Genomic DNA, 14280 nt, shown 5'->3' on the forward strand with positions numbered 1-14280 from the left:
CTTCAAAATGGGAGAGGCCGTGATGCAACGCTCCAGGCTGAACGCTCAGATGTCAGGGTTTCCCATCTGTTGAGGTCCATTCCTAAGGCCTTCAGATCCTGCTTGCAGAGTATTTCAGGGTATCCTTGGGGGATTCTGGGATTTAGAAGGGGGGGGAAAGCCCCAGTAAACTTGGAGGATACATCCCTAATGATCAGTTTCTTATTTTATTTATTTATTTATTTATTTATTTATTTATTTATTTATTTATTTATTTATTTATTTATTTATTTATTTATTTATTTATTTATTTATTTATTTATTATTTGATTTATATCCCGCCCATCTGGTATATTTATACCACTCTGAGCGGCTTCCTGGAGACCTTAGTAAAAATGTTATGTATTTTAAAAATGCTTCCACAGTGATAATTTGTGAATAAACTTGAATAATGGATGAGATTGGTAGCCTGACAACTTATTGTTGTTCCCTAAAGTCTTTGAAATGTAGCCCCTACTTGCTTGTGCTACATCAAGCCTTGCTTTCAGGCCCCCACCATTTCTTCCGAGATTGTTGTTTCTGAAGTGAGTATGGCCAAAAAAGGTCTGTTTTTGTTGCCTTCAGTTCATTCACACGAATCGTTCCACGTTCACCCGCTCTTCATTTTGTGATTTCCAATCTACCTTGGTTCGTGTTTCTCACATTCCAAACTCCGGTTGTCAAGCTTCACACTTTCAGATCTCTTTATGAACAGAACTTTTAGGTGTCTCAGCAATAACTTCTTTTTTTAATTTTGTTTTTATTATTATTATTATTTATAAAATACATCCATGCTTACTTAACATTGTGTCACCTGGGTTCAGCGTACAATCATTTGTCAATACAACTGCAATACATATTAGGCTCTTAATCTATACAACGTGTTTCTAGAATTTTTCTTGTTTACTATCAAGTACATATATTGCTATCATTAAAATCTTTTTTTAGTTCATTGTTATTTCTACCATTAATATTCTCCCTTCTTTGTCAGAATAGAGTTTAGCGTTTCTTTCCCATATAAAACTACCCCTCTTTTCTTTTATTGTACAGCTGAGTGGTAGAGTTTCCCAATCTTCAGGTAAATCAAATATTTATAATGCTGCTTTTTAATGTGCGTTTCTTTAATCATATATTAATTACATCTGTTTCATTTTTTATAGTTTTGAAACACATGATTCCTTTTTCTTGGTGCATTGAGGCCACTGATGTTCACTGAGAAGAACCCAATTTCGTTCTCCATTTTGTTTACTTATATTTAGGTTTTGTTGCCCTGGTATTCCGTTTTTCTCTTTGTATTTTATCCAGATCTTGTCCAATATCCTTTTTCTGACTCTCTTCTTCACTTAGCTCACTCTCCTCTTCTGGTGTTTTCTCTCTCTGTTTTCTACTTTCTTCTTCATTTATATCTTGCCCCTGTGCTGCTGCTTCGAAGAAGGTTATATGTTTTTCAAGGAATTCTCTTGCTTTAGGTACCAGCCATCTAAAAGTCACTCCTTTCCTATCCAGTTTGGTCGTCAAAAAGTGATACTGTTTCCTCCCCTCTCTTATTCTCCAAGGTATCTGTTTCAATACCACGATTTCCTTTTGTCTGTATTGTATTGGGTCTTCACTGGTCCTTTGCAGTACTTCATCTCTTGTCGATCCTTTCACAAACTTTATGTGTACTTCACGTGGTATTCTGTTCTTTTCCGCATAACTTGAATGTAATCGATACGTTTGGTCTATCTCAGTTTCCAACTCTTCTTTTCCAATTCCCAGTGCCTCTGCCAAAATGGCTGCCATCAATTCTGTTAAGTCCTCCTGTTTGTCTTCTGGCATGTTTTGGAATCTAAGAATGTTTGAAGCTCTTTCCATTTCCATTGCTGCGATTGAATCCGTTAGATTTTTGTTAGCCTGAACCAGTTTAGGGTTTTCTTTTATCAATTCATGCAATCTCTTTTCTGTTTCATCCGCGTCATTTCCCAGTTTTTAAATTCTTTGTTGATTCTTTGTGGTGCTTTGCTGGATATCTTGGAGTTGCGTATTCATCATGCAGATCTGTTTGTTGATTTTATTCAATTTCTATTCCATTTTGCGTCAATTAAGTTTTGCTTCTTCATGGCTTCATCTTGATTCTTCTTGATTTTTCTTTGTCTCCTCTTTGTGGAATACAACTGTATCTTGGATCTCCCGGAGCGTTGCTGGTAGATCTTTGATCGTTGCTTTCAGATCTTGAACATCAGCAACTGGATACCCTTTTGATTTGATCGAGGACAGAATTGCTTGACTTTCTTAGGGTCCATAATACAGTTGGAGCCCCATAGCCATGGGGGATCGGTTTCAAATCCTCCCCACTCTCGCCTATGCTTATAATGCAGATGAATGCTAGTGAATGCTGTACCTAGCATGGTCTCTGGCTCCCTCTAGTGGCCAGTTGTGCTAACGTCTTCTTGAGAAATATATATTTCTTGCATTTTTCTTTTATAATTTTAAATATTTTCAGACTGTGGATAAGTGAATTGGTGGGAACTGATCCCATGGATATCGGAGTTCTACTGTATCATCAAACTTCTCCTCTGGCAGCAGTTCCCCAAATAAATTGATATTTGCCCCCACTCTCCTTCCGGTGACCTCAGAAGAACTCCAGATTGTTTCACACACGTTCAGCTTGATCCAGTGAGTGAGTTGTAGGTCAGTCCTGTCCTCCTTGGATTGTCATGCCTCTAGGATAAATACTGCAGATTTGGTGTGTGGAGTCGGTAGTTAAACCTTAGAGAACGTGGGCAAGCAAAGACGCCCCAACAATGTCCTCTTGCTCTAGAGCCTTGGAAAGTGTATACAGTACTGTACAATATAAGACTTACTTTACTCTTTGAGTAAAGCAATGACCAAAGTGAAGTTCTCCTGTTACAACTTCTAGTGTTCCTCAGGATGTGCAACACCAGCTGCGGCTGATGGGAGCTCTCTTCCAATAATAGGGAATCCTACGATGATGGAGGTGAAAAAGGGTCTCGAAGGCCATCGGGTCCAACCTCCTGCTCAAGGCAGGAATCCAAGTCAAAGGACATCAGCCAAGCGGTTGTCTGAATCTTCTCTTGAAACCCTCCAGCGTTGGAGCGCTCACCGCCTGCCAAGTTCATGGGCTCCTTCGTCGTACTGCTCTAACAGTTAGGGAGTTTTTTCCTGATATTCAGCCTAAATCTGGCCTCCTGTAGCTTGAGCCCATCATCACGCATCCTGCACTCTGGGATGACTGAGAACAGATCATAGAGTCAGAGAATCGTCATAGGGTTGGGAAGGGACCTTGGAGGTCATCTAGTCCAACCCCCTGCCCAAGGCAGGAGACCTCCAGCCATCCCGGACAGATGGCTGTCCAATCCGTTCCCCTCCTCTGCAGTGCCACACATTTTAGCTGAAATTCCCTGGCCTTTTCCTCTTAGTGATATACCTCAGGGGCAGAGTGGAGGTTACGAGATCCCCACAAGAGGCAAAGGCCTCGGCTGGAGAAGAAACCAGAGGCCGCCCAGTATTCGCTGGGCATGGAGTTCTCGGAGTGTGGGAAGCAGGAGAGAGAGAGAGAGAGAAAGAGAAGATCCTGCTTCCAAAACGTCTCCCAGGGCTGATGAGGAGCAAATCCAGGCCGGACTCTGCCCTTCACCTCCGAGCTCAGGCTGCAGATTGGAGGGGTCGGCGCTTCCCTTGCCAGGAGCCTGGCTTGGCTTCAGTCACCTGATAGGAAGTGGGAGACAAGAGCAAAGGAGTCTGAGGGGAGGGAGATGATGGAAGATTGAAAGGGAGGGTTCAAAGGCCCAGACCTCCCCCTGGAAATGGGAGAGGAGATCAGGTGAGAAGGAGTGGATTTTGTTTTTTGTTTTGTTTTGGAGTGGTTGCGGGGGGGGGGGGATGAGAATCGACCTGGAAAAAAGCAGAGGGATTTTTTGGGCGGGAAATCTGGGCAGATCGAGATCCTGGACCTTCCCTCAAATCGAGGAGGGAGCAAACGGACTCCATTATAGTCAGATTGCAATGCAATGCAATAGAAGGTTCTAGAATCTGGATGCATTGTGGCAAGATCCAGTGAACCGGTCAGGCAACCGAAGGTTAAGTGCAGAGAATTGGGATTTCTCGAGGGGAAGGCAACCTGGGATGGGGGTTGGAAGTCTCCCAAGACCAAGGCTTCTCCCTCCGAAATAATCCCATCCTGTGTCTCCTCTCAATTCCTTTGGAGGGGAAAAGGGGAGCCAGTTTCTCCCAAGGGTGCCTAGGCTCCAAGCCGTGACGTGGGGAGCCCCTTTCCCTTTTGCCCCTCAATGCACTTTGGAGGGGATGGTGAGTCTCCCCAAGGATTTGGGGTCGGGGGATCCATGAGGAGGCGAAGAGGCAGTGAGAGAGGATCTCTTCCCCTCCTCCAGGTTGGCCCCCAAAGTTTGGTTTCCTGATGCCAAGCCTTGCAGCCCCCCCCTCAGCCGACCACACGACCACCGACAGAAGCTGCCGAGGTTGACAGTTGACGGGGAAGAGGAGCCCAAAAATAGGATTTTCCCGGGGCTCTTCCTCCTCCTATGCTATGAAGTCAGTTCTGACATTTGGTGACCCTTTTCAGGGTTTTCTAAGCGGAGAATACAAGTGGTGCCTCACTTGATGAGGATATAGAACGAAATCCTTGTCAAGCGAAATAAAAAAACCAATTGAAATGTATTAAAACCTGGTTAATGCGTTCCAATGGGCTAAATGTCTCAGCATCCAGCGAAGAACCTCCATAGGGCGGCCATTTTCTGCTCCCTTTCTTGGGAAGAATCCCTCCTAAAGCACAGCAGGGGGCCATTTTGAAACCCCGACGATCAGCTGTATATCGAAGTGGAGTCCCCTTCCCTTCTTCTGGGGACACCCTGGGATTGTGTTGCTCCCCCCAAGGCTACCCAGGCTGGCCTGACTCGCAGGGGGCACAAAGGGGGAATCGAACTCCCAACCTCTGGCTCCCCTGCCAAGCGCCTGACTCACTAAGATGTCCAGACAGCTCTTTCTCTTGCCTCGGAGACCCCCTAAATTAAGACCAATGTTGTCGTTATGTGTGAGAGAGGTGCACTGAGCACTCAGCAGGAGATGGAGGAAGAGGAGAGGGGAGCTGTGGCTGGCGGCTTTTGTCAATTCCAACTTTTTTTCCCTTTCTCCTAGAATTTAATGATCGTTACTAGAAAAATGACCTGCCTTTGCAGCCTCTGAAGAGTGTCGTCTGATAAAGACAGTCTTTCCTCACAATGAGAGAGAGAGAGAGAAGGAAGGACCTCTTTGATTCCACCGAAGGCTTTCTTAGAACATAAACCAGCTTTTGACCTTGATCGAGAAAGAGCTTCTGATGTCCTCATGGCTGAGAGCAGTGCCGGATTCCTGGAGAGATCATTGCAGAAAATCCTGGAGGAGGATGTTGTCAGCTCAGATACACAACTCCAGAGCTTCAGGCGGTTCTCCTACGAGGAAGCGGAAGGGCCCCGAGAAGCTTGCAGACAACTCCACGGTCTCTGTCGTCGGTGGCTGAAGCCAGAAAGGCACACCAAGGCTCAGATCCTGGACCTGGTGATCCTGGAGCAGTTCCTGGCCACCCTTCCCCCGGAGATGTCCAGCTGGGTGAGGGAATGTGGAGCGGAGACCAGTTCCCAGGCGGTGGCCCTGGCCGAAGGCTTCCTCCTGAGTCAGGGAGAAGAGGAGCGGAAGGTGAGAGGATTCCCACTTGGGGCTCTTAAGACAGGTCACCTCCATCCCTGTGGCCCCTTTCTCTGCCCCACAGCCCCTCCTGAGGCCCCTCGTGCTGCCATGCCCCCCCCCCAAGCTTCTGCAGTTCTGCCTAACTTTGGTGCACCGCCTCTTCTCTTTGGAAGCAAAGTCTACAGGAAGCATGGATCTTGGTTCAGAGTAGAAAAATATCTGTGGAAAGCTTGATCCTCCTTTAAAACAAGCTGCCCCTGTTATTTTTTCTGTATGAAAATTCCAGATTTCTCTTTCTGCCCCAGAGAGACCACCAAAGGAGACGATGAGGTCTCTGATGGGATTGGGAGGGGTGGCTCTCTACCTCTTCCTACACCCCAGAAGTCCTCCACCTTTTATCTAATGGATGAGAGATCCAGTGCAGGGACCGGGTGGATAGCTGAGTGGCTGAGGTCCCTGGTTGCAGAGCCAGAGGTTGGGAGTTCGATTCCCCCCACTGGGCTTCCTGAGGAAAAAGTCAGCCTGGGTAGCCTTGGGCCAGTGGCACAGTCCCATAAATACCCCCATAAAAAAGGGAATGGAAAACCACTACCTGGAAAACCCTGAAAAGGGTGGCCATAAATCAGAATGGACAGGACACACTGATTATTATTATGTATACCTCAGAAATAGCTCACCTCCCATCTAATGGGTGGCAAATTTAAAGGAGGATCTTTTAAGATGTTCTACAAGGGGCTTACAGTCCTTTGGAAATATCCAGAGACAGACATCCCCTGACCCCCGAATTCCACCCCCAACCTTCCAGTGTTTGTCCCTCTCTCATTCCTTTTCTTAAGTTCTTCTGGACTTAATCCTAAACTGTTCTTTCAGGGAAATGTGGACATTCAGCCTGATTTCTCAGTGACAGAGAAGGCGGCACAGCCGGAGAGCAGACAACATCTTCTGCCAAGGGGGAACACGCCAGGCGGTGAAGGAGGTGCCAGTTTGCAGGGTAAAGTCAAATGCCGGGAGGAGAAAGGAAGAGAGTGATCTCCTTGCCTGAAGGATGGAGGAGAAGCATGGGCTACGTGGATATCTCCCTGAGTCTCTCCCCCCACCCCTGTTCTATATATTGTATTTTAATGGTTGTTTTTTATTGACACATCACCTCTGAGCAATAACAACCTCATGAATGATCCATCTCCCAGAATAATGTCATGTCCTCAACAGCCCTAGCTCAGCTCTTGCAAACTCCAGTCTGTGACTTCCTTTAGGTTACCAGTCCATCTCGTATTTGGTCTTCCTCTTTGCCTGCTGCCATCCACTTTTCGCAGCAGGATTGTTTTTTCCAGGGAATCTCGCATTTTCATGAAGTGCCCAAAGGAGGACAAGATAGGGCAGAATGCCAATTGTCTCACTCCGTCCAGTTGTCATTGCATCGCTGGTTGGCCTCTCCACACATTGATTCGATTATTGTGTTTGTATCCCATGTTTGACTCAATCTGCCCAAGACCTTGGAGGTTTTTTTCTTAACAACTCGGGCCTGAGAACAACAATCCTGTGAGGTAAGTCTGGTTGTGGAAGAATAACTGAGCTGTGATCATCCTGTGGGCTTCATGGCAGTTTTGAGTTTCAGTGGCAACGAGATCTCCTAAGTCTCAGGCCAAGAGCTGGCCGTTCCCCCTTTTATTGCAATCTTTTGCATTTGACTGGAGTTACTTTCTAGTAAGTTTTAGTAAAAAGGAAGCCATGTTGATCTGTGCTAGCATAGAAGGCCGAAAGCAAAACAGCATTAAAATTAACGTAGACAAAAAGGTCTCAGGGGCAAATTCTCTTCCTCAGACAAATTCTGGGCTTCCTGTCTGAGTAAAACATAGCAATTAGTTTTTAAGGGCACACAAAAATTTTGTCAGCCTTCTTTTATTAGTATTAGTATTAATATTAGTATTAGTATTAGAATTATTATTTGTCTAAATTTCTAGTATGCGTTTATAGGATTTAGATCTTTGTCTCTGTGAGAAACGGTTGCAACTGATGCCGCATTCCCATACAGGAGCTGGAATGATGCCAGTAGCAAAGACTCCGCCATCTTCCCTTCCCTCGGATGGAGAGGAACCCCATCAGGTAAGCAGAAGGGCTAAACTGCAGTCCATCCGTACATCAAATGCTCTCATCCCATCCCTGGGAAGAATCAAGGGGGCATTTGTTCCAGTTTTGCTTGTGTCAGAATATTTGCAAAACAAAAAACATTACATGCTTTGTATTTGGGATTTCAGGAAATTGAGATATTAAACATGAGAGAAATGAAAACTGATGGAGTCACCCATCCAGACACCACAGCTTTGAGTGCTTAACTCTTAAAAGTCCTTTGTATTCTTTAGTCAATTCTGTCCTGAATTTGGCTGGTCGCCCATTTTTTTAAAAAGAGTTCCTTGCTGTAACACCTATACAGTAGAGCCCCTTTATCTGCAGGATCTGTATCACCAGATTCACTTATCCACGGTCTGAAAAATTAAAAATATTAAAAGAAAAATCCAAGCTATAAATTTTTTCCACAAGGTCAGTACCAAAATTGGCCACAAGAGATAGCCAGAAAGCATGCTACAGAAAGCATTGGTTATTAAAATACAATTTGCTATAACATAATCCTTCTGAAGAAAATCAATCCTGAGTGCTCAGTGGAAGGACAGATCCTGAAGCTGAGGCTCCAATACTTTGGTCATCTCATGAGAAGAGAAGACTCCCTGCAAAACCCCTGATGTTGGGAAAATGTGAGGGCAAGAGGAGAAGGGGACCACAGAGGACGAGATGGTTGGACAGTGTCATTGGCTACCCAAATGAATTTGATCCAACTCCGGGAGGCAGTGGAAAACAGGAGGGCCTGGTGTGCTCTAGTCCATGGGGTCACGAAGAGTCAGACTTAACGACTGAACAACAGCAACATAACATAATTCGTGTTGTTCAGCATCAGCGGGAAGTTTGGATCTGATCACCTGTGGATATGGAGGTCCTACTGTATATCAAGAAAGTATAACATAGTTGTCTCCATGGTGAGAAAAGCAGGACCATCCTGTATCAGATTGGTTTCTCACAAAAGTTCCCTATGGCAAGCCCATACATGGGGCAGAGAAATCCCTTTATCTCTCTGTCTCGTCTGGTTCAGACACCTGTTTTGGAGGGTTGTATTAAAGTAGATAGGCTCTGTGAGCTGTGAGAAAAATATACTTTTGTCTCCAGGCTTCTGTGACCATTGAAGAGGTGGCGGTGTGTTTCACCCAGGAGGAGTGGGCGCTGCTGGATCCTGACCAGAGGGCCCTACAGAGGGAAGTCATGGAGGAGAATTCTAGGATGGTGACATCTCTGGGTAAGGCCTACTCTTTTCCTGGTAATTGAAAAAAATAATTCAAAAGGTGGAGAGAAATGCTGATATCGGAAAGGGGGTTATGAAAGTATGATGTAGATGACAGAGGGCATCACCAGGAGCCAAGACAGCGACACGTTGAGTGCAGATTGTCCGTTTCTGGTCATACCTAGAATTCAGTCTTGGTCTGTGCTTGTCTCTCTTCTCTGCAGATAATTTGAAGAAAACAGCCATATGTGCAAAGAGCAGCAAGTGCTTTGTGCAGAAAATGGATCTTGTCAGACATTGGCAAGCACACACAAATGTTAAAAGAATTACTGGAGGGAAACCCTACAAATGCATCCTGTGTGGGAAACATTTTGCCCAAAAGATGACCCTGATCCTTCACAAGAGGACCCACATTGCAAAGAAAAGTGTCAGGGAGAAGCTACACAAATGCCAGGAGTATGAGAAATGTCTTCCTCAGAAGACAGGCTTGAAAAAGCATCAGACTCGGGACAGCGGAGAGAAACCATACCAATCTGAGGAGTGCGGGAAAGGTTTTACCTGGAATCCAAACGTTACGAAGCATCAGAGAGTTCATACGAGAGAGAAACCGTACAAATGCCTGGAGTGTAGCAAACATTTTTCTTGCAGTACAACCCTTCTGATCCATCAGAGAGTCCACAGAGGAGAAAAACGATACAAATGTCAAGAATGTGGGAAATGTTTTTCTCAAAATTTGATCCTTCTGGTGCACCAGAGAGTCCACACAGGAGAAAAACCCTACAAATATAAGGACTGTGATAAATATTTTGCTCAGAAGACAGAGTTGGTGAAGCATAAGACTCAGTACACAGGAGAGAAACCGTACCAATGTCAGGAGTGTGGGAAAGGTTTTTTACGGAATTCACACCTTGTGAATCATCAGAGAGTTCATTCAGGTCAGAAGCCATACAAATGTCAGGAGTGTGAGAAGTCTTTTTCTCAGAACTCCAACTTTCTGAGGCACAAAATAGTCCACACAGGTGAGAAACCGTACAAATGTCAGGAGTGTGAGAAGTCTTTTTCTCAGAACTCAGACTTTCTGAGGCACAAAATAGTCCACACAGGTGAGAAACCGTACAAATGTCAGGAGTGTGAGAAGTCTTTTTCTCAGAACTCAGACTTTCTGAGGCACAAAAGAGTCCACACAGGTGAGAAACCGTACAAATGTCAGGAGTGTGAGAAGTCTTTTTCTCAGAACTCCAACTTTCTGAGGCACAAAAGAGTTCATACAGGTGAGAAACCGTACAAATGTCAGGAGTGTGAGAAGTCTTTTTCTCAGAACTCAGACTTTCTGAGGCACAAAATAGTCCACACAGGTGAGAAACCGTACCAATGTCAGGAGTGTGGGAAAGGTTTTTTACGGAATTCACACCTTGTGAATCATCAGAGAGTTCATTCAGGTGAGAAGCCATACAAATGTCAGGAGTGTGAGAAGTCTTTTTCTCAGAACTCCAACTTTCTGAGGCACAAAATAGTCCACACAGGTGAGAAACCGTACAAATGTCAGGAGTGTGAGAAGTCTTTTTCTCAGAACTCAGACTTTCTGAGGCACAAAATAGTCCACACAGGTGAGAAACCGTACAAATGTCAGGAGTGTGAGAAGTCTTTTTCTCAGAACTCAGACTTTCTGAGGCACAAAATAGTCCACACAGGTGAGAAACCGTACAAATGTCAGGAGTGTGAGAAGTCTTTTTCTCAGAACTCCAACTTTCTGAGGCACAAAAGAGTTCATACAGGTGAGAAACCGTACAAATGTCAGGAGTGTGAGAAGTCTTTTTCTCAGAACTCAGACTTTCTGAGGCACAAAATAGTCCACACAGGTGAGAAACCGTACAAATGTCAGGAGTGTGAGAAGTCTTTTTCTCAGAACTCAGACTTTCTGAGGCACAAAACAGTTCATTCTGGAGAAAAACCATACAAATATCAGGAGTGTGGGAAAGGTTTTACCCAGAATTCACTCCTTGTAAGCCATCAGAGAGTCCACACAGGTGAGAAACCCTACAAATGTCAGGAGTGTGAAAAGTGGTTTTCTCGTAACTCAGTCCTTCTGAGGCACAAAAGAGTTCATTCTGGAGAAAAACCCTACAAATGTAAGGATTGCGGGAAATGTTTTTCTCAGAAATCGCACGTTGTGAGGCATGAGAGAGTCCACACAGGAGAGAAACCCTACAAATGCAAGGAGTGCGGGAAAGCATTTGCTTGGAATTCACAACTTATGAATCATTATAAAGTCCACACAGGAGGACATGTCAACAAGTGCCCCAAGTTTAGGAAATGTTTTGTTCTAATTTCAGATATTGTGAAGCATCGGAGAGACCACACAGGTGAGAAACTGTAGAAGTGTCAGGAGTGTGAGAACTGTTTTTGTAAGAACTCCCACCTTCTGAGGCACAAAAGTGTTCATATTAGAGAGAAAATGTGCAAATACCAGGAGTGTCGAAAAGTTTTGATCACAGTTCCCAGTTTGAGAACTTTCAAAGAATCCACACCGTAGGTCAACTTTACAAGTGTCAAGAATGTGGGAAATGTTTCATTCAGAATTCAAAGTTTCTGAAGCATCAGACTGTACACACGAGAGAGAAATCATACCGATGCCAGGTCTGTGGCAAGTGTTTTTCTCTGAGTATAAATCTTCTGATTCACCAGCGAGTCCACACAGGAGAAAAACCACACAAATGCCAGAAGTGCGGGAAATGCTTTGCTCAGAGTTCACAACTTGTGAACCATAAAAGAATCAATCGAGGAAAGCAACCGTACGAGTGCCAGGAGTGTGTGAAGTCTTTTGCGAAGAACTCAAAATCTTGTGACCCACTGTTAGGGTTCATATCTTGCCTCCCCTAGTTTTAATTGAGACTCTGGAAACACTTGTGTTAAAAAAATCACAACTAGTCTTTATTAGAATATATAACAATAAATCTGTTTGCCTAAACTCAGCTTCTGTGGTTTGTCTCATCTCCAACGGGTCCAGTGAGGGCATCCAAATGTCCTTTACAAAGGGGTTACAACTCAGCTCGTCCCAGGGTCCTTTCAAAAATGGATTAGTGTTGTCCAAGCCAAAAAGTCTCTAATTTTGGGTCTGGTAACGGGGTCGTCTGCTCATTTCGCACCTCCGTCTCATAAGGTTCCCCCTTTCGCAGGCGGGTCCATGGTCCATTAAGTACCCCTTCCTCTGGGCTTCTTCCAGACGCCATGCCCGGTGTTCTCGCTCTTCCCCGTCTACTGCTTCCTTCTCCACTCTGAACCATCTGCGCCACTCTCTGGCCTCCGACTCTCCAAAATAAGAAGGACGCTGCAGCACCCCCGTCTCCTTCGGTAATCAGCTTCCTCCCTAGGGACCCATACCTTCTCCAGTTTCCCAGTTCAAGGGCCTTCAACCCATATCATTTACCAACCCCCCCCCAAGTATTACGTCCATCTCTCCTTTTCCCGCCAAACCATCCCCTGTCTAGGTGGCTACTATCAACTTTATCAGTTCCCGCTCCAATTCTTGGGTATCAACTCCCCGCTGTTTGGTCTCAATGGGCTGTGCAGGTGGGTTTCTCTGAGCCTCTTGTTCCTTTGTGAGGGAGGATGGACGACACTCCGGCCAGAGCCTTTACACCAGGGCTCTCAGACATGCGGCCTGGGGGCCATTTGCAGCCCGCCGGACAATATTTTGTGGCCCCCGCCTTGCCTGCCCCCCTGAAGTGCGCACACGTCCTCTGGTGTCAAGAGTCAAAAAAAGCCTTGCCTCGCTTGCCGGCTCTCCGAAGACAGCGCCTCTTGCACCCTCCATCAGGAACTGCAGCCTGCCAGCCAGCCCGCTTATCTGCTGACTGCAGTTCTGGATGGAGGGTGCAAGAGGCGCTGTTTTGGGAGAGAGCCGGTGAGCGAGGCGCACTGCCAGCCCTTTCCGTCGAGTCGCAGCCAAGCGATGCCTGAGAGCGGAGCTCGCTCCTGGCCCGTCCTCGAAGAGCGCCTCCAAGCCACCAACAGCAGCTGCTGCCGCCTCTTCCAGGGAAGCGGCTCTCTGGCTCTCTTTCTCTCTCGGCTCCCCCAGCACCAGCCCGGCCAGCGCTTCCTCCTCCTCTTCGTCCTGCTTCAACCGCCTCGACTCTGGAGGCTGCCTGGGCTCACCTCTCAAAGTTTGCTCCTCTGTCGTGGTGGGGGTACCTGCTGCTGCTGAGTGCGCCTTTTTTTGAGGAGGGCCTTCAGAGGAAGGTTGCCGGACTGCCATGTGTGTGTCCGTGTGCATGTGTGTATGCATGTTCGCGTACACCTGTGTAGGGCGCCCCGTTCTGTTTAATTTCGCCGGTACCGATGGGGGCTTTCCTCCTTTGGCGATTCTGTGAGGTATTTAAAAAAATTATGTCATGCCCTCCTCCCTACTACGCGGTCGCCGACCTGCCCTCCCTCCTCCACTTCTTCATCCTGCTTCTGGTGCTGGTGGTGGTAGTGAAGAAGGAGCCAGAGGGGGTCGTGGCCGGTGACGAGGGCTCATGCGCCCCTCCTCCTCGGAGCCCCAGCCGGGCTAGGGAAACGCCTGGGCAGAACATCTGATGCGCCCCAGCCTCATCCAGACTCTGCCTCCAGCGGTCCCCAGGTAAATTGAGTTTGAGACCCCTGCTTTACACTCTCGCCTCACATCTCATACCCAGAAGAATTTACAAACTGGAGAGAAACTATACCAGTGCCACAGAAATATGGGATATGTCTTTCTCACCTTCTAATTCACCAGAGAGTCGAGACAGGAGAAAAACCTTAGAAATGTGCATAGTGTGGGAAATGTTTCTCTTGGAATTCACACAAGGCACAACAAGAAAGGGATATACAGTGAATATAAAAAGCTTACACACCCCTGTTAAAATGTCAAGTGCCTGTGATGTAAAAAAAAGAGACAAAGATAAATCACTTCAGAACTGTGAGCTAAACCGCAGAAGCCTTTGTGTGCTGCAGGGTCAGAAGACCAAGCAGTCGTAAGACCAAATCCACGTGACGGAGTGAGCACCTGTCGCTTGTCCCACCTCCCGCCAACCTAGCAGTTTGAAAGCATGCAAAATGCAAGTAGATAAATAGGGACCACTTTGGTGGGAAGGTAACAGCGTTCCGTGTCTAAGTCGCACTGGCCATGTGACCACGGAAAGATTGTCTTCGGACAAAACACTGGCTCTATGGCTATGAAACGGAGATGAGCACTGCCCCCTAAAGTCGAACACGACTGGACAAAAATTCTC

At 46.2% G+C, this 14280-nt stretch overlaps 1 protein-coding gene across 1 annotated transcript; it reads left to right on the forward strand.

The window, feature by feature from the left end:
- The first annotated feature begins 2965 nt into the window (after positions 1 to 2965).
- LOC140703986 (uncharacterized) lies at positions 2966 to 12000 on the forward strand. Its single transcript, XM_072988318.2, has 6 exons — positions 2966 to 3841; positions 5173 to 5709; positions 6571 to 6691; positions 7733 to 7803; positions 8917 to 9043; positions 9253 to 12000. Exons 2-6 carry the CDS (start codon positions 5362 to 5364, stop codon positions 11403 to 11405), a joined length of 2820 nt encoding a protein of 939 aa, XP_072844419.2. The 5' UTR covers positions 2966 to 3841; positions 5173 to 5361; the 3' UTR covers positions 11406 to 12000.
- Positions 12001 to 14280: the final 2280 nt, after the last annotated feature.

This window comes from Pogona vitticeps, chromosome 2, assembly GCF_051106095.1.
Source record: "Pogona vitticeps strain Pit_001003342236 chromosome 2, PviZW2.1, whole genome shotgun sequence".
Taxonomy (NCBI): Eukaryota; Metazoa; Chordata; class Lepidosauria; order Squamata; family Agamidae; genus Pogona; species Pogona vitticeps.

Excerpts from the sequence above, each read along its gene's own strand:
- LOC140703986 (XM_072988318.2), top strand. The coding sequence starts at position 5,362 with ATGGCTGAGAGCAGTGCCGGATTCCTGGAGAGATCATTGCAGAAAATC. Across the intron at positions 6,692-7,732 it reads AGGAGGTGCCAGTTTGCAGG|GAGCTGGAATGATGCCAGTA; the intron begins GTAAAGTCAAAT and ends ATTCCCATACAG. Across the intron at positions 7,804-8,916 it reads ATGGAGAGGAACCCCATCAG|GCTTCTGTGACCATTGAAGA; the intron begins GTAAGCAGAAGG and ends TTTTGTCTCCAG.